The sequence below is a fragment of the Scleropages formosus genome, chromosome 23 (genome assembly GCF_900964775.1).
Source record: "Scleropages formosus chromosome 23, fSclFor1.1, whole genome shotgun sequence".
NCBI lineage: Eukaryota > Metazoa > Chordata > Actinopteri > Osteoglossiformes > Osteoglossidae > Scleropages > Scleropages formosus.
The window spans coordinates 1,527,045-1,541,630 of record NC_041828.1 but is presented as its reverse complement, the minus strand read 5'-3'; the positions used below and the strand labels follow the sequence as shown (position 1 = coordinate 1,541,630).

Sequence of the window (14,586 nt, the reverse complement as noted above, 5' to 3'; positions counted from 1 at the left end):
CTCAGCTTAACGCGGCGTTGGGGACACAGTAGTCTAGAAATACACTCTGGTAAAGACTGCACAAGCACCTACGCGCACACTCGGACTGATAGAAAGCACATTTATTGAGAGAGAAACACACACGGGAGCTGAACGCACCCCTTCCCCTCTCTCCTTTTCTTCGGCTCTCTGCCATAAGTGGATATTGATGGTCGTCTTGTTGTTGGCGCTGTTGATGATTCAGGACTTTGCTGAATATAGAGTGTGCTGCCGGGGGGGAGGGGGGACTCTCAATTTGGATATGTAGGTGGAGGGTCTACGTGGGGGGGGGGGGTCACGTCCCGTAGCCCGGTAAGTCCCGACAGTAGCGAAACACCGAAGCCCGCCTCGCACTGACGGACACGCGGAGGGCAGAGGGTGTGAGAAAAGAAGAACGAGAGAGAGGAAAAACGCAGAGAGAGCGAGCAGAGAGGTGACGGAAGGAAAGACGAGAAAAGCAATAAGCAGAGGAGTGAAGACAGGAACAGGTGGAAGAGAAGAGGGAAAGACAAGGCAAGGTAAAGCCTGGTGATTTTCACTCTGCTCAGCAGCATTGTCATATGCTACTGTTGAGCGGTAGCAGTCAGGTGGTCGATACAAAGGGGGGGACTGAAGGGTCCCGATGAAGACACGACACAGCGAGACCACATAGCGGCCGTGAACGTTCCACCTGCTGCGTTCTGCTTTACGCTTGACATTTGTCAACATTCGCACTTTACTTGTTTGGGTTCAGCTGCTGTTTCATGGCCTCGAAAGCAGCTTCCTGCCCGGGATTCCAGGGATTCGAACCAGCGGCCACTGGGACGCAGTTCAAACGAACGCTGTACACCTCCAGTGTGGCTGGATCAGAAAAGACCTTTGCTTTGGATGCAGGTTTTGTCAGGATTTATGGGAATGACGGGGGCTTTAGCGAACTCTCGGCCACTGCTGCTTTTGTAAGTGGAGCGCACGCGCGCGCACACACACACACACCTCCAGAGATCACCATGATTACTCCGGTAGGATTCAGCTGGAACCTTAAAAGCAGAACCTGGCATAAATAAATGCGTGAGAAACAACAGCAGCAACGTGTGCCCTGTACCCTACAGTTTACCGCGCTGGTGGGGGGGGCAGCTGAGGGGGTACAGTCCATCAGCTCCTATAAATAAGTTGTGAGGAGAGGGGCAGGAATGTGTGTGTGGGGGGAGGAAGGACACCGTGCCCCAGGGTCTCTCTGCACACGCAGTTGCGAAACCAAGAGACCCCAGCGGCCCCCACCCCCGCGGTTACCTCCCCATCACCCTCAGAGCACCTCCAAATCCTCCCACTCGCACCTTTTCCTCCTTTTCTCTTCTCGTCTCATTCTGTCGTCCCACAGCAAAGAACTGACCCCCCCTCCCCAAAGACTCTGAATTCTCTTCATGTGTCCAATTTGAGCTGCAGACTTTCTATGGATTCCTCTCTTCTGTCCTTCATGTTTTCATTCTCTCGACATCTTTATCTTCCTATTTCTTAAAAATAGCCTAGGATTATATCTTTGCACTGGCTGTCACACCCAGCGTGGGGCGGGGGGGGGGTCGGCAGCTGCTGGTGGTGTCAGGTGAGAGCTGGGAGTTGATGCTGGGAGAAAGACATCGTTTCTATCTGAGCAAGAGGAGTGTCACAAACCCTCGCCGAGGGCCAACAAACCACTCTTGGGTGGGACTGTCACCTTGATTGTCGATGGTTTCCATGGGAACAGCTCAGCACTGGTCACAGACATATGTGCATCTTAGTCTTTTTCAAATAATAAGTGACCTTTGTGGGTCATATCCATCATCATGCTGGAACACACATGTAAGCCTCTGGAACTGTGGAATTCTACCTGTTTAAAGCGAAGGGTTTGGAGCTCATGTCCAGGCGGTGAGCATAATCTGCTTCCAACCCGATAGCATGTGTTCACAAGTCATATTCAGTAGTTGTGCAATGATTAAATACAGAGGGTGGGGGTCACGTTATTGCAGCACAGCAGCTGTGTACCAGAATACACTGGACCCAACACCCAAGAAGCTCTGCTACCTAAGGAAAGGTGAGAGGATCCTAACCCCCAGATCTGCAGTCACTCAGGGTTGTGGGTAGCACCCCTGGGGGGCACAGAATACCATCGTTATCTATTGAAATTGAGAAAAAAAAAGGCTTATAAAAAAGGGCGAAGTACAGCCGTGGGACAGAGCTCTACTATGCTTTCCTTTCATATTTTTCCATAGAATACTCAAAGTCTGACATGTAAACAATCAGATTTCCCTGCGTTCTAGGAACAGGAAGTGCAAAAGCGTCGTCATGGAAACTGGACTAGGTACCGAAATAGACCCGTATCCAATACCTCAGATACTAAGACACCTGTTGCCTGGGTATCTGTTACATATGGACTGTTTGTGTTTTGGTGTCAGATAGTAGTAGTAGTAATAATAATAATCATAATCATAATAATAATCGTCATCATCATCATCATCATCATAATAATAACATCCTATATCATTGTGTCTCTGCAGGTGCTGTGTACTGTCCACACATCTACCCCTGTCCTGTTCCTTGAACCCGGAGCCATCGCTGTGCCCATCTGTCGCTCCGCGCGCCTCACTCAGTCAGCTGCGGCCAACAGGTAGACGACGAGACAGTGGACCGGAACGTCCGTCACTCCTTCGGCGCATCAGTCAGCCGGCGAGGCCCATCAGTGCATCTGCGAGCTATCAGTGTTTTCAGTTATCTTTTTCTTATTGGTTTGTATAAGTTGTCACTCAGCGCATCTCGGTCAGTAGCGGGATCAGTCAGTCATTGTGTCAGTTAGCAAGTCAGTAGGTGTTGTGGTCTGTCAATCAGATTGTCAGTGAGTCACTAGTGTGAGGAGTCCATGGTGCAACCCCTTCATTAGTGCATCAGTGTGTCCATCTGTCGCTCAGTCAGTCTGTAGCGCGGTCAGTGGTTCAGTCACCTTGTCTGACAGCCGGCGAGACGCTACTTCAATCAGGCATTTAGGGAATCAGAGTCTTTCTGCTGGTCGGCTCCAGAGGGTCGCAAGCTCTAACGCCGCTGCCATGGCCCCCAAGAAGAAGGCTGCTCGGCAGAGGAAAGCGATGGAGGCAACGGTGGTGGACGACGGCGTCGCAGTGGTGCGGGGCGCCAAGAAGATCGAGGAGGCTGCGCTAGACATCGAGAAGCTAAACCGGCTGAACGGCTTGCCTCTCCCACCCGCCGTGGTCAAGCCGGGGGAAAGGGCCCTAGGGTTGGCCCTAGGTCGGGGGAGCGAGCTCACTCGGCCGCAGCACGGCGCCGCCCTGCTGGAGGAGCTGAGCCGTATGCGCCAGGAGCGGTTCCTCACTGACCTGGAGCTGGCCAGTAAGACTAAGGCCTTCGATGTCCACAAGCTGGTCATCTCCTCCGTGAGCCAATACTTCCGCGAGCTGCTGGCCAAGGAGCCCGAGCTGAAGCGTGTGGAGCTGCCCTCACTCTCACCCCTCGGTAGGCTTCTGCCCCAGACTATATAGAACTTACCAGAAGGAGAATACGTCCGTTGTTTGAGAGCAGATGAGACAAGTCAGGGCACGGTAACATCCTCCATGTGCGTTCGCAGGCCTGGCCAACGTGATCACCTTTGCGTACCTGGGTCGCGTCCACATGTCGCTGTACACCATCGGCTGCACGGTGTCGGCAGCCAGCGCCCTGCAGATGCCCCATCTCCTGCAGCTGTGCGAGGACTTCCTGCTGGGAGAGCTCAACGTGCAGACGTGCGTCTACGTGTGGAACATTGCAGCGGCCTACGGGCTGGGCGCGGTGCGCGAAGCCTCTCGCCGCTTCCTGCTGGAGAACTTCACCCAGTTCGCCGAGACCCCCCAGTTCACCCAGCTCACCCTGGAGCAGATCACTGCCTTCCTGCAGGACGATGGTCTCCTGCTGCCCTCAGAGGTCACCGCCTTCCAGGTGAGTGTTCAGTACCTCCAGAGCTCTCTACGTTCCAACTTGTCTTTATCAACCAGCCTGAGAACTAAAGGCCTTCTGTAGGAGACGGTCAGTTTTATTAGCGCTAAGGATCCTCGAAGATACAAACATTTTCCTCATTTATCTAAAATTCTGCTCGTTTTGGAGCTAATGCAACTTGCTATTTACCCAACTAGCCAACGGGGGGCAGTAAAAGCACCCAAAGAGAATGGCAGAGAGGCACCACCTTAACTCAACTCACTTCCATGGTATTTACAGCTCATGTCCGGTGTTCCTGAGAGTCGGTGATCAACATGAAGAACATGACTCGTTTTTGTGGGATGAACCGGGCAACAATCGGCCCTGAGCACAAGTTTGCGGGGACAATTAAAATAACTACATAAAAAAGCTTTACGCATTATTTACATTTATTATGGCTGAGATTTTTACAAAACCTAAACTGTATTATAAACCTTTTATTGACTGTCACTTAGTGGTAGAAGTGACTTTAGAGTTATGGACACATTCTTGTTGCCAATGGTGTTTCAAAGCTGAGGGGGGGAAGACAAGAAGAGGGTGTGCAATTCAGCAGCAGTCCATTCCTCCTCCACAAAAAGCTCTTCAGGTTGCAGTTTTGCGAGACTCAGCTTCTCACGCTGACGTGCCCTGATCACCCTCCTTTCAGGTGGCCATGAAGTGGCTCGACTTTGACCCGAAACGCCACCCCCACGCGGCGGAGCTGCTGTCCCACGTTCGCTTCGAGATGATCCCAGCTAGTGAGTTGGTCAGCCAGGTGCAGCCGGTGGCTCGCATGATGCAGGACGCACAGTGTCACCGCCTGCTGGTGGAAGCCATGAACTACCACCTGCTGCCGCACCAGCAGAACACCCTGCAGTCGCGACGCACCCGCCTCCGAGGGGGGCAGGACGCGCTGCTGACTGTAGGGGGAAGGCCATCCCTCACGGAGCGCGCTCTGAGCCGCGAGGTCAGTGTGGGGAGCACAGTTAATCCAGTCCTTTCAAGCATAACACCATTTTTACTGTTAATTGACGGTGCTTTTATTCAACGAGACTTATGGTACCTGACACATGTAAACAGGTGGGTTTTTCACTCGAGCAGCTCAGGAGAAGCACTTTACTCAGCAGTACTGGGAGGAGGGGCTGAAAAAAACAGCTGTCCGCGACCTTCAGTGCTGTATCCGCAGCCAAAACAAGTGCTGAAGTGTGACCTCACTGACAGGTGCTATGGAGGGACCCTCGTGAGGGCGTGGCCACCTGGCGCCACCTGGCACAACTGCCTGCCAAGAGCTTCAACCAGAGTGTAGCAGTTATGGATGGTTTCTTGTATGTGGCGGGAGGAGAGGACCAGAATGATGCTCGGAACCAAGCCAAACACGCAGTCAGCACTCTTAGCAGGTATGCACACACACGCACACACACACACAGAGTGACCGCATGAGCAAAATTTGTCATTTCAGTTGTCCTCTCCATGTCGAAAACCACAGATACGATCCCCGCTTTAACACCTGGCTGCACCTGAGCAGCATGCGGCAGCGGCGCACACACTTCAGTCTGGTGGCCACCGGGGGGCGCCTGTATGCCATCGGCGGCCGCAACACGGAGGGGCTGCTGGCAACTGTGGAGAGCTACTTGCCGTCATCCAACAGCTGGCAGCCACGTGCCCCACTGGAAGTGCCACGTTGTTGCCACGCCAGCGCCGTGCTGCCCTCTGGCGAGATCTTGGTGACCGGTGGCTACGTCAGCCGCGCCTACTCCCGCTCAGTGGTCAGCTACAACCCCGAAACTGACACCTGGGTGGAGCGGGCGGAGCTGTCGACGCCACGCGGGTGGCATTGTGCGGCGACGCTGGGCGGAAAGGTATATGTGGTGGGAGGCAGCCAGCTGGGGCCCGGTGGGGAGCGGGTAGATGTCCTCGCCCTGGAGGTGTTCTCCCCGGAGAGTGGGGAGTGGAGTTACGGCACGCCGTTGCCTGTGGGCGCCAGCACGGCCGGCCTGGCGCCCCTCGGGGGGGCAGATCTACTTGGTTGGGGGCTGGAACGAGGCCGAGAAGCGGTACAAGGCCACGGTTCAGCGCTACGACCCCAAAACCAACAGCTGGGCCACCACTGAGGAGCTGCCGGAGCCCACGGTGGGCGTGTCCTGCTGCTCGCTGACCCTGCCCCCACGCCACACCCCCCGCAGGCAGAGACACTCCCCGGCCCAGTTACCGCCTCCGAGGAACAACAATCGCGAGACGGCAGCGTGGCCTCAGCGCCCACTAGTGGCTGAGAGAGGTAGAGGTGGAAGGAGAGGTCGAGAGAGGGAGGTGGAAGGGGAGCGATAGGAGAGAAGGTTAGGAGAGGAAGCTGGAGGGAAGGTGCGGGAGAAACAGGAAATGGAGGCGGAGGTAAAAGCAAGGGCCAAAAATAAAAAGTGATTTTCAACGGGACTGTGTCTTAGCAACACAAGTGTGCAAAAGGTCCAGTGTGTCTGGGCGTGTGTGTCGTGCGAGTAGCCGAGTGTGACTCTTCCCAATGGCACCGCCCTGTTCTTTAGTTCCGTTACAAGTCAGATTTACATCAGTCTTGAAAGCTGCACCTTCATCAGGGTAAAAGCACTAGTTCCACTGGTACTACTATAACACATCTTTTTACATAAGGAACACCTATAGATAAATAGAAGAACGAAAACATGTTCTTAGACATGAAGGCAATTTTACGTGTGCAAAGAAGGATATTTGAATGAAAGATGGAAAGGAATGAGGCTCAGGTGCAAGTGTCAGCACCCCCCCACGTTACAGGTAGGCATGACCTATAACCCCTGGAACGTTACCAAAACTGGCAGGAGGCTTGGTGATGTCAGTGCCCCCCGCGAGGTTAGGGATGCAGGGCACATCCACTGCACGTCCTCCCCAAGACTGCCCACTCGAGAGTTCAGTCCACTTCCACAACAAATGGTACCTTAACCACTCAAGGTTAAAACCTGTATTAACATTACTGCCGTTGAGCCGCTCCAGGTCCCAGGTTTAAAATGAGGTCTGTTCCATCTCTCCAGCTTCTCTTAGCCCCGCCCACAGGCTATCAACTGTTCATACACAGTGAACACAGAGTGAACGTCTGCAGGCCAGGAGAACACAAAGGCCCAGTTTAGTACGTGATACAAAACTCAGTACTCTTGGACTTTCCCCTCTCTAGCTGGACTACTTGTCAAACTGCCTCTTCATTCAAACCATGAGTTTGTGGCTGGCCAGGAGGGGTCTGTGAGCACGGTGGTCCCCAGATTGTCACTGAATAAAGCCCATTTGATCCAACTGCGCTCTTGTACATTTCTCAAGCTGCCACTTACACAATCACAAGAACGATGTGTATCGCTAAAGATCAATTAATCAAAAGGTGACACGGTGATGCGGGTGTCCATAAACACCTGGCTACCATCAGTAGTTAAGAGTTCCTCTGTGGTCAAGAAGGGTCCCCAAGCATGGAGAGCATTCCTTCTCACCTGTGCTGCTCCTCAGGACCCAGTGACTGGTAACTAACACCAAGGTGCAGTGATAGATCAAAGCACTGAGGACCCATCCATCCATCCATTTTCTTGCCTGCTTGTCCTTCTAGGGTCGCGGTGGCAATACGGGGAGCAGAGAAGCCCAGACGTCCCTGTCCCTTGCAACTTCCTCCAGCTCAATCCAGGAAATCCCCACTGGGTCCTGGGCCGACCTCGAGGTCTCGTCCCAGTTGGCCGTGCCTGGTACACACCCAAAGGAAGGTGCCCAGGGGACACCCTTAGCGGATTCCAAACCACCTCAACTGGCTCCTCTCAATGTGGAGAAGTAGCGGCTTCTACTCTGAGTTCCTCCTGGATTGCTGAACTCTTTACCCTGTCGCCAAGAGTGAGTCCCACCACCCTGTGGAGAAAACTCACTTCAGCTGCTTGTATTCGTGATCTTATTCTTTTCAGTTATTACCCAGAGTTCATGACCATAGGTGAGTGTAGGGATGTAGACTGACTGACCGGTAAATAAAGAGCTTTGCCTTATGGCTCAGCTCCCCTTCACCACTACAGTCCGGTATGGCAAACACATTACTGCTGGCGCCGCTCCCAGTCTGCAGCCAGTCTCACACTCCCTTCTCATCCTCATTCGTGAATAAGACCCCAGGATACTAATAAGAACCCCTCCACCTGCAGCAAATTTTCTCCCCTTACCTGAAGGGGGCATGCCATCCATTTCCGTGAGAGAACCATGGACTCAGACTTGGAGGTGCTGATCCTCATACCAACCGCTTCACGCTCAGCTGCACACAATTCCAGTGCGTGCTGGAGGCATCCAAGTGACGTTGCCAAAAGGACATCATCATCCGCAAAAAGCAGACACATCACCTTCTGGCCGCCACACAGAATGCCCTCCTGGCCTCAACTGCCCATGAAAACCACAAACGGGAGTGGGGACAAGGCACGGCCTTGGCAGAGTCCAACGCCTGCACTGAACAGGCTTGACTTAATGCTGAGTATGCGGACACAGCTCTCACTCCATGTGTTACAGAGGCTGATTGGCTCGCAGTAGTGACCCCAGCACCCCATACTCTCGAAGCACCGCCCACAGAATTTCTCAGCAAACGTGGTCATAGGCCTTCTCCAAGTCCACAAAACACATGCAGACTGGATTAGCGAACTCCTATGCCCCCTCAATTATTGGCAAGAGGTTAAAAAGCTGGTCCACTGTTCCACGGCCAGGACGGAGCCTACATTGTTTCTCTTCAACATGAGGTTCAACTGTCGGCTGGAGCCTCCTTTCCAGCACCCTGGCATGGACTTTCCCAGGGAGGCTGGGAACACGCTCTCCCATCCCCTTTCTTAAAGACAAGGACCACCAGTCCAGTTTGCCAATCCAAAGGCACTGTCCCCGAGGTCCATGTAATATTACAGAGGCGTGTCAGCCACGACAGCCCCACAAAATACAGGGCCTTAAGCAATTCCATGCAAATCTCATCCACCCCTGGTACTTTGCCACTGTGAAGCTTTCCAAGTACTTCAGTGACTTCCACCAGGGAACTGGACTCCGATATCCTGGAAGCCTCTGGCCCTGACTCCTGAGAGGGAGGCATGTCTCTCGGGTTTAGGACTTCCCCAAAGTGCTCTTTCCACCTCCCAACAGTGTCCTCATTTGAGGTCAGAGTGTCTCCAATTTTGCTGAGCACAACTTGAGTGAAGCTCCTTCAACCCCTCCTGAGCCGCCAGACGGTTCTCCAGAATCCCTTTGAGGCCGACTGAAATTTATTTTTCATGGCCTCTCCAAATTCCTCCCATGCTCTGGATTTTGCTTCTGCGACCGCAGCCGCTGCTACCTATTCGCTGAGTCAGGAGTCCCCAGAGCCAACCAGGCCCTAAAGGCCTCCTTCTTCAGCTTGATGGCTTCCCTCACCACCAGTGTCCACCAGTGGTTCTCAGGTTGCTGCCAAGAAAGGCACCAACAAGATTTTGGCCACAGCTGCACCTGCCTGCTTCCACAATGGAGGTTTTGAACATGGTCCATTCAGACTCCGTGTCCCCCTACCTCCTCCAGGAAATGGGAGTCAAAATCATTCCGGACAGGTTCGGCTGACAGTTGTTCCCAACACACCCTCACTACGCGCTTGGGTCTGCTGAGTCTGTCCGCCAGTTTTCGCTGCCATCTGATCCAACTCACCACCAGATGATCGGTTGACAGCTCAGCACCTCTCTTCACCCGTGTCCAGAACATAAGGCCTCAAGTCAGATAAAATGACTACAAAGTCAATCATTGACCTTTGGCCTAAGGAGCTCTGGTACCAAGGACACTTATGAGCATCCTTGTGTTTGAACATGGTGTTTGTTATGGACAAACCATGAGTAGCACAGAAGTGCAATAACATTTTACCATTGAGGTTTAGATCGAGAAAGCCGAATCACCCCACTCCAGATTTCCCAGTCATTGTCAACGTGAGCGTTGAAGTCCCCCAGCATGACTATGGACTCTGTAGGTGGGCCCTGTTCAGAACCCCACCCACCCTCTCCAAGGTCAAAAACTCTGAACTGCTGTTCTGCATATAAGCACAAACAGTCAGTTTCCCTTTCTGTGACCTGAAGTCACATTGAAGCAACCCTCTCGCCCACCGAGACAAACTCCAGCTGTATAGCAGCCGGCCAGGGGCTTGCAGGTATCCCCACAACTGTTCAGCACCTCTCACCCTATGCAACTGCTGCACAGGAGAGAGACCACCCCTTATCGGAGAGTTCGGTTCCACAGCCAATATTCTGAGCAGAGGTGAGCCTCACTCCTTGGTATCGCTCAACCTCCCACACCAGTTTCGGCTACTCTGGCCCCTCCTGCTTCCCCCCAGTTAAGTTACATTTCACACGCTAAGAGCCAGTTTCTGCCGCAAGGGGCCGTGACACCACATGCCACTCTGCCCCCTTCTGCTGCCTGAAAGCCACCATACCTGACCCCCCATGTTGGGCCTTGCAGGTGGCGTGCCCACATTGCCCTCCTCACTTCGCCTTTTTCAAGCTCCCCAGCGAGCAGGTGCTCGCCTAGGAACACCACCGCCAGGCCTAGGTCCAGGGGTAGGCCCCAGTGACTATTCCAGGCAAGGTAAATGTTGCCTTGTTTAATTTTTTCATGGTGGTTTTTGGATTGTTTTAGTCTAGATCTTCACTCCAGAGCTGGTCGCTATGGAAGACCCTACCAGGAGCATACTGCTCCCGACGATATAGCTCTAGAGATCCTTAGATCACACAAGTCATTCAACCACAAGGCCTCAATCCAAGAAGGGATGACTGAGGACCAAGAGTGCAAAAAGCTGTCAATGCATGGTCCTGTCAGGACAGTGTATGGACTCCAAATATTGATCTCTCTAACAGCCATAGACCACACTAGGACTCTTGGAAACAATGACCTTGGTAAAATAAGTCCACAGCAAAAAAATTCACCACCACGACAACACAGACAGCAGAAGGATAATGCCAGAAGGCTGAAGCACGCTTAAGCTGACATCAAATGAAGTCCACACAAACTGGGTCTTTTTTTTTTTTTTTTTAGTTTTATTAATCATTTGTTACAAATAATCAATAACGTGGTCTACTTCCCTGGGAGGATTACACCATCGTACTGAAAAAGAAAACATGACATTAGTACTGCATTGTTTCTAGACAACTCAGTGCTCAACAAGAAAACAGAACTTATGAAAAAAGATTCCCTCGGATGCTTTGCCAGATAAGCATATAAAGTGAAGAAAATGTAAATTTTACGCACATTCAAATAACTGCAGTAGAAAAATGAAGAAAGATGTCAAGAAAACACCAGGGACACAGTTGTAACACACACAGACAGGTGCAAGAGCAATCCAGTCTGTATGGACTCAAGCCCAAGACTGACCTTCTGCTGGAACCAGCGCATGGCCTCCTCTTTGCGGATTCGGTGACGGAACCCAATGCGGCCCCTTTTCCTCTTCTTGTCGGCAATGCTGAACCCGGGTCTGCCCAGAACCTGTGAAAGGGGGGTGTGGTGTGTGCGTGGGGGGACGCGTGACAAAATGAAGCAACAGACTTTGGTTAAAAATCCTCTACTCACTATAGCGCCACTACAGTGAAACCATTTACAGTTCACCTCACACTAGTGCAACTTTTATTTTACCTGAACTACTTGCAGTAGTAAATACCATCTAGGAAAATAAATCAGATGTAATTCATTTCCAGAGGTATCAAACACACTGGATGCACTGTATAAGAAAGGGCAGAGCAACCAATTTGTTCTTAGATGACTGAGGTCCTTCACCACACCAGGAGCATCTTTTACACTTGTGTGCCGGGGGAAACATCTCTGCCTGCAATAAGGTTGTGAAGAAATTGAGTCTGATGCCTGAACTAGCATAGGCAATGGCAGAGGACAGGATGAAGAGTAAGGTGAAGTCCATTATAGACAATGGCTCAGACCACCTCCAGAAAGTCATCCCCATCAACGCCTTTAGTCAGGGTATGTACCTTGATCACAGGTATTACAAATAGTTGCAGCAGAGGGATCTGAACAAGCAACCTCCAGACTAGACTCTCCTGAACCACTCATGGCCCCCTCAAACAAATGTGCCTTTCTGACCAATTCTCTCAGAATCCGAGCAGGTCTATGAGACCACAACAGTGGTGCAAACAGGACAACCGTGGGTCCATCAGCACTTCTCAAAACATCTGTTGCTGGAGACCCCTCTCATGACACCAGCTACTCACCACGTAGAAGTCCAGACCGTAGATGCCAATGCTGGGGTCGTATTTAATCCCCAGGTCGATGTGCTCCTGGATACCAAAGCCAAAGTTCCCGGAATCTGAGAAGTTGTTCTTCCTCAACTCATACTCACGCACCTGTACGATGGAAGCAGAGGGGTGGGACGTTGGATCAGCAAACACCTTCCCATTACTACTGAGTTTGTTGGCAGTTCGTGAACCTGAACACTGTAGACGCTGGTACACACGTGCACATACACCTACCTTGAGCCCTTTCTCCAAGATCTCCTCAGCCTTGGCACCACGGACAGTACAATGCACCGCTATCTTTTCATTCCTGCGGATACCAAATGATCGCACAGTGTAGCGAGCTGAAAGGGAGGGGGAAAAAATACACCCTGGTTACGCACAAAGAACTTACACAGGGCCAGTAAATAGATATAAATACTAAAGATGTAAGCTTAACTAAGAATGATATCAAGGGAAACAAGTCCCTTGTCATAAATCATGCTTATAGGAGTCCTCATTTCAGCACATCATGTCAATTTTGCTATCCTTACAGGCTGATTCTCTCAAATTAATGACCTTTGTATAAACATAAGTTTATCAGTAACCTGGTAATCATACCCAGCAGACACAGACCATGGTGCAAATTTCACACATTGCACTGTGCCCTTGGTCTGGACCAAGCAGCATATATGCAGACCCACCTTTGGAGAAGACGGGGGTCTGGCCAGTGAGCTGCTCCAGCACCTTGGCAGCACGGGTCAGCCTGTCACCGCTCTCACCCACACAGATGTTGAGGCAGAGTTTGCGGATGCGCAGCTCACGCATGGGGTTCTCCTTCTTCTCACCCTGGTCCTAAAGAAGAGCGTGTGAAGTTTTGCCACAGTTAGCACAGACTGCAGAGTCTCACGCATACAGCTTCACATACACCGACCAGGAGTTTTCATGCAGAGAACAATCTTGATACAAATATTCAACTGTTTAAACACCACATTCCATAAATGGCATTTATAACTAATACTAATTCTAGGGGAAGATACTCATGTCACTTTGGAGAAATTCAACTAGTATTTAGCTAGAACACTTACCCTAGGTGACTTAAAGCGCTATATTGCACTAATTTCCCTACAGCCATTCACCCATCTAAACAGCTCAGGAGCATGACACACACACAGGACTAAAGACAAAAAGCAGATGATCACAAGGCAGATAGAGCAGGCGCTCCAGACTCAGATTCACCAATATCTTCACACCACCAGGTGATCAGTGACAATGCTGAGCCCACTGATCAAACCAATCGCCAAAAACATAAAGTCTATATGGAGACTTTTTTCCCGCTGACTGGTGCTTTTACCTCCGCACGTGGGCTGAGGAAGTCGAGCTCGAGGCGAGAGCGAGTGAAGTTGAAAGGCTCAGCCTGCGGGCCTAAGAGACATGATCCGTACAGTACACCATCCAGACCCACAAACACCCTGCCTAAAACTGTCTTTTTAACCACACTTTGCACACAGTAACACCACCTATCCGCCCTCAGTGCGATATTAATGGGGAAAAACAGGACTACGGGGCGGAAACAGGTAAGAGAATCGAAAAGGGGGAGCGAGAAATGGAAGCCCTCAAACAACTGAACATTTCCTTCATCCCGAACGTTTTAACCTACACAAACACACAAGAGGGAGAGCAACAATCATATAAAACCATAACAAAGGGATCCGGTGTCACGAAAACAGCGTGCGAGGCCGATGGATGCAGATTTAAAGCGCACTCGTCACGCACTTCGCCATATTCGCTATGTGACGGATACTCACCGCCATATTCGATCACTGGAAGAGGACCGCTCACTTCCGGCGCACGAATATATACGCGCCGGGCGCAGGGATGCAGCGTCCGCGGAAACACGCGGCAGCGAAACAAGGTTCCGCTCACGAAGGTGGACGTTGTACAATGTCTTTTACGCATCATTACGTACATTTTTACACATCATTACTTAATAACCCGTTAAACGATACCTTCGTGTCAGCAGTTACAGCTCTCTCTTTTACAGGTTAAGTTGTAGTTTACTGCACCATGAATTAAGTGATTATTTGTGGACCTGCAGGTGGACAGAAACTGAAACAAGTATTGTTATTAAACAGCCTGTAGGAGGCTCTTTTGTGTCTTAACTCGGTTGTTTTATAATTCATAAACTGGTTAACTAGAATAAATGATTATCTGAACATGAACACAGTCAACGTTCACAGTATGTGTGGAAGCTGGACACGCCACGGTTCATGAGGACGATCCTCAAGAGCTGCGCTGTCCACTGTCGCACAAATTGTATTTCTCTGAGATGTACTCCGCTTTGGCGGAAAGCTGCTAAGTGAATAAATGTGAACGTAACGGCTCTGGCATTCTGTTTAGAAAA

At 51.2% G+C, this 14,586-nt stretch overlaps 2 protein-coding genes across 2 annotated transcripts; one reads left to right on the top strand and one right to left on the bottom strand.

Moving 5' to 3' along the window:
• The first annotated feature begins 358 nt into the window (after positions 1-358).
• Positions 359-6,303, top strand: klhl43 (kelch-like family member 43). Its single transcript, XM_018747796.2, is given in 8 exon segments — positions 359-536; positions 2,529-3,495; positions 3,608-3,954; positions 4,637-4,936; positions 5,191-5,366; positions 5,456-5,975; positions 5,977-6,160; positions 6,163-6,303. Coding segments are annotated over 7 exon segments (2,028 nt in total). The 5' UTR covers positions 359-536; positions 2,529-3,071; the 3' UTR covers positions 6,240-6,303.
• Positions 6,304-10,978: 4,675 nt separating this feature from the next.
• Positions 10,979-14,058, bottom strand: rpl11 (ribosomal protein L11). The gene is made up of 6 exons (XM_018747830.2): positions 13,991-14,058; positions 12,887-13,037; positions 12,441-12,547; positions 12,183-12,314; positions 11,338-11,448; positions 10,979-11,070 (listed from the first exon to the last, which is right to left on the bottom strand). The coding sequence occupies exons 1-6, from the start codon at positions 13,994-13,996 to the stop codon at positions 11,041-11,043; spliced, it is 537 nt and encodes a 178-aa protein (XP_018603346.1). The 5' UTR covers positions 13,997-14,058; the 3' UTR covers positions 10,979-11,040.
• Positions 14,059-14,586: the final 528 nt, after the last annotated feature.

What these genes read in the sequence shown, in the direction of transcription:
- rpl11 (XM_018747830.2), bottom strand. An exon ending in TCTTGGAGAAAGGGCTCAAG is followed by an intron (nt 12,315 to 12,440) that starts GTAGGTGTATGT and finishes TCCATCGTACAG; the next exon opens with GTGCGTGAGTATGAGTTGAG. An exon ending in ACGGTCTGGACTTCTACGTG is followed by an intron (nt 11,449 to 12,182) that starts GTGAGTAGCTGG and finishes CCCCTTTCACAG; the next exon opens with GTTCTGGGCAGACCCGGGTT.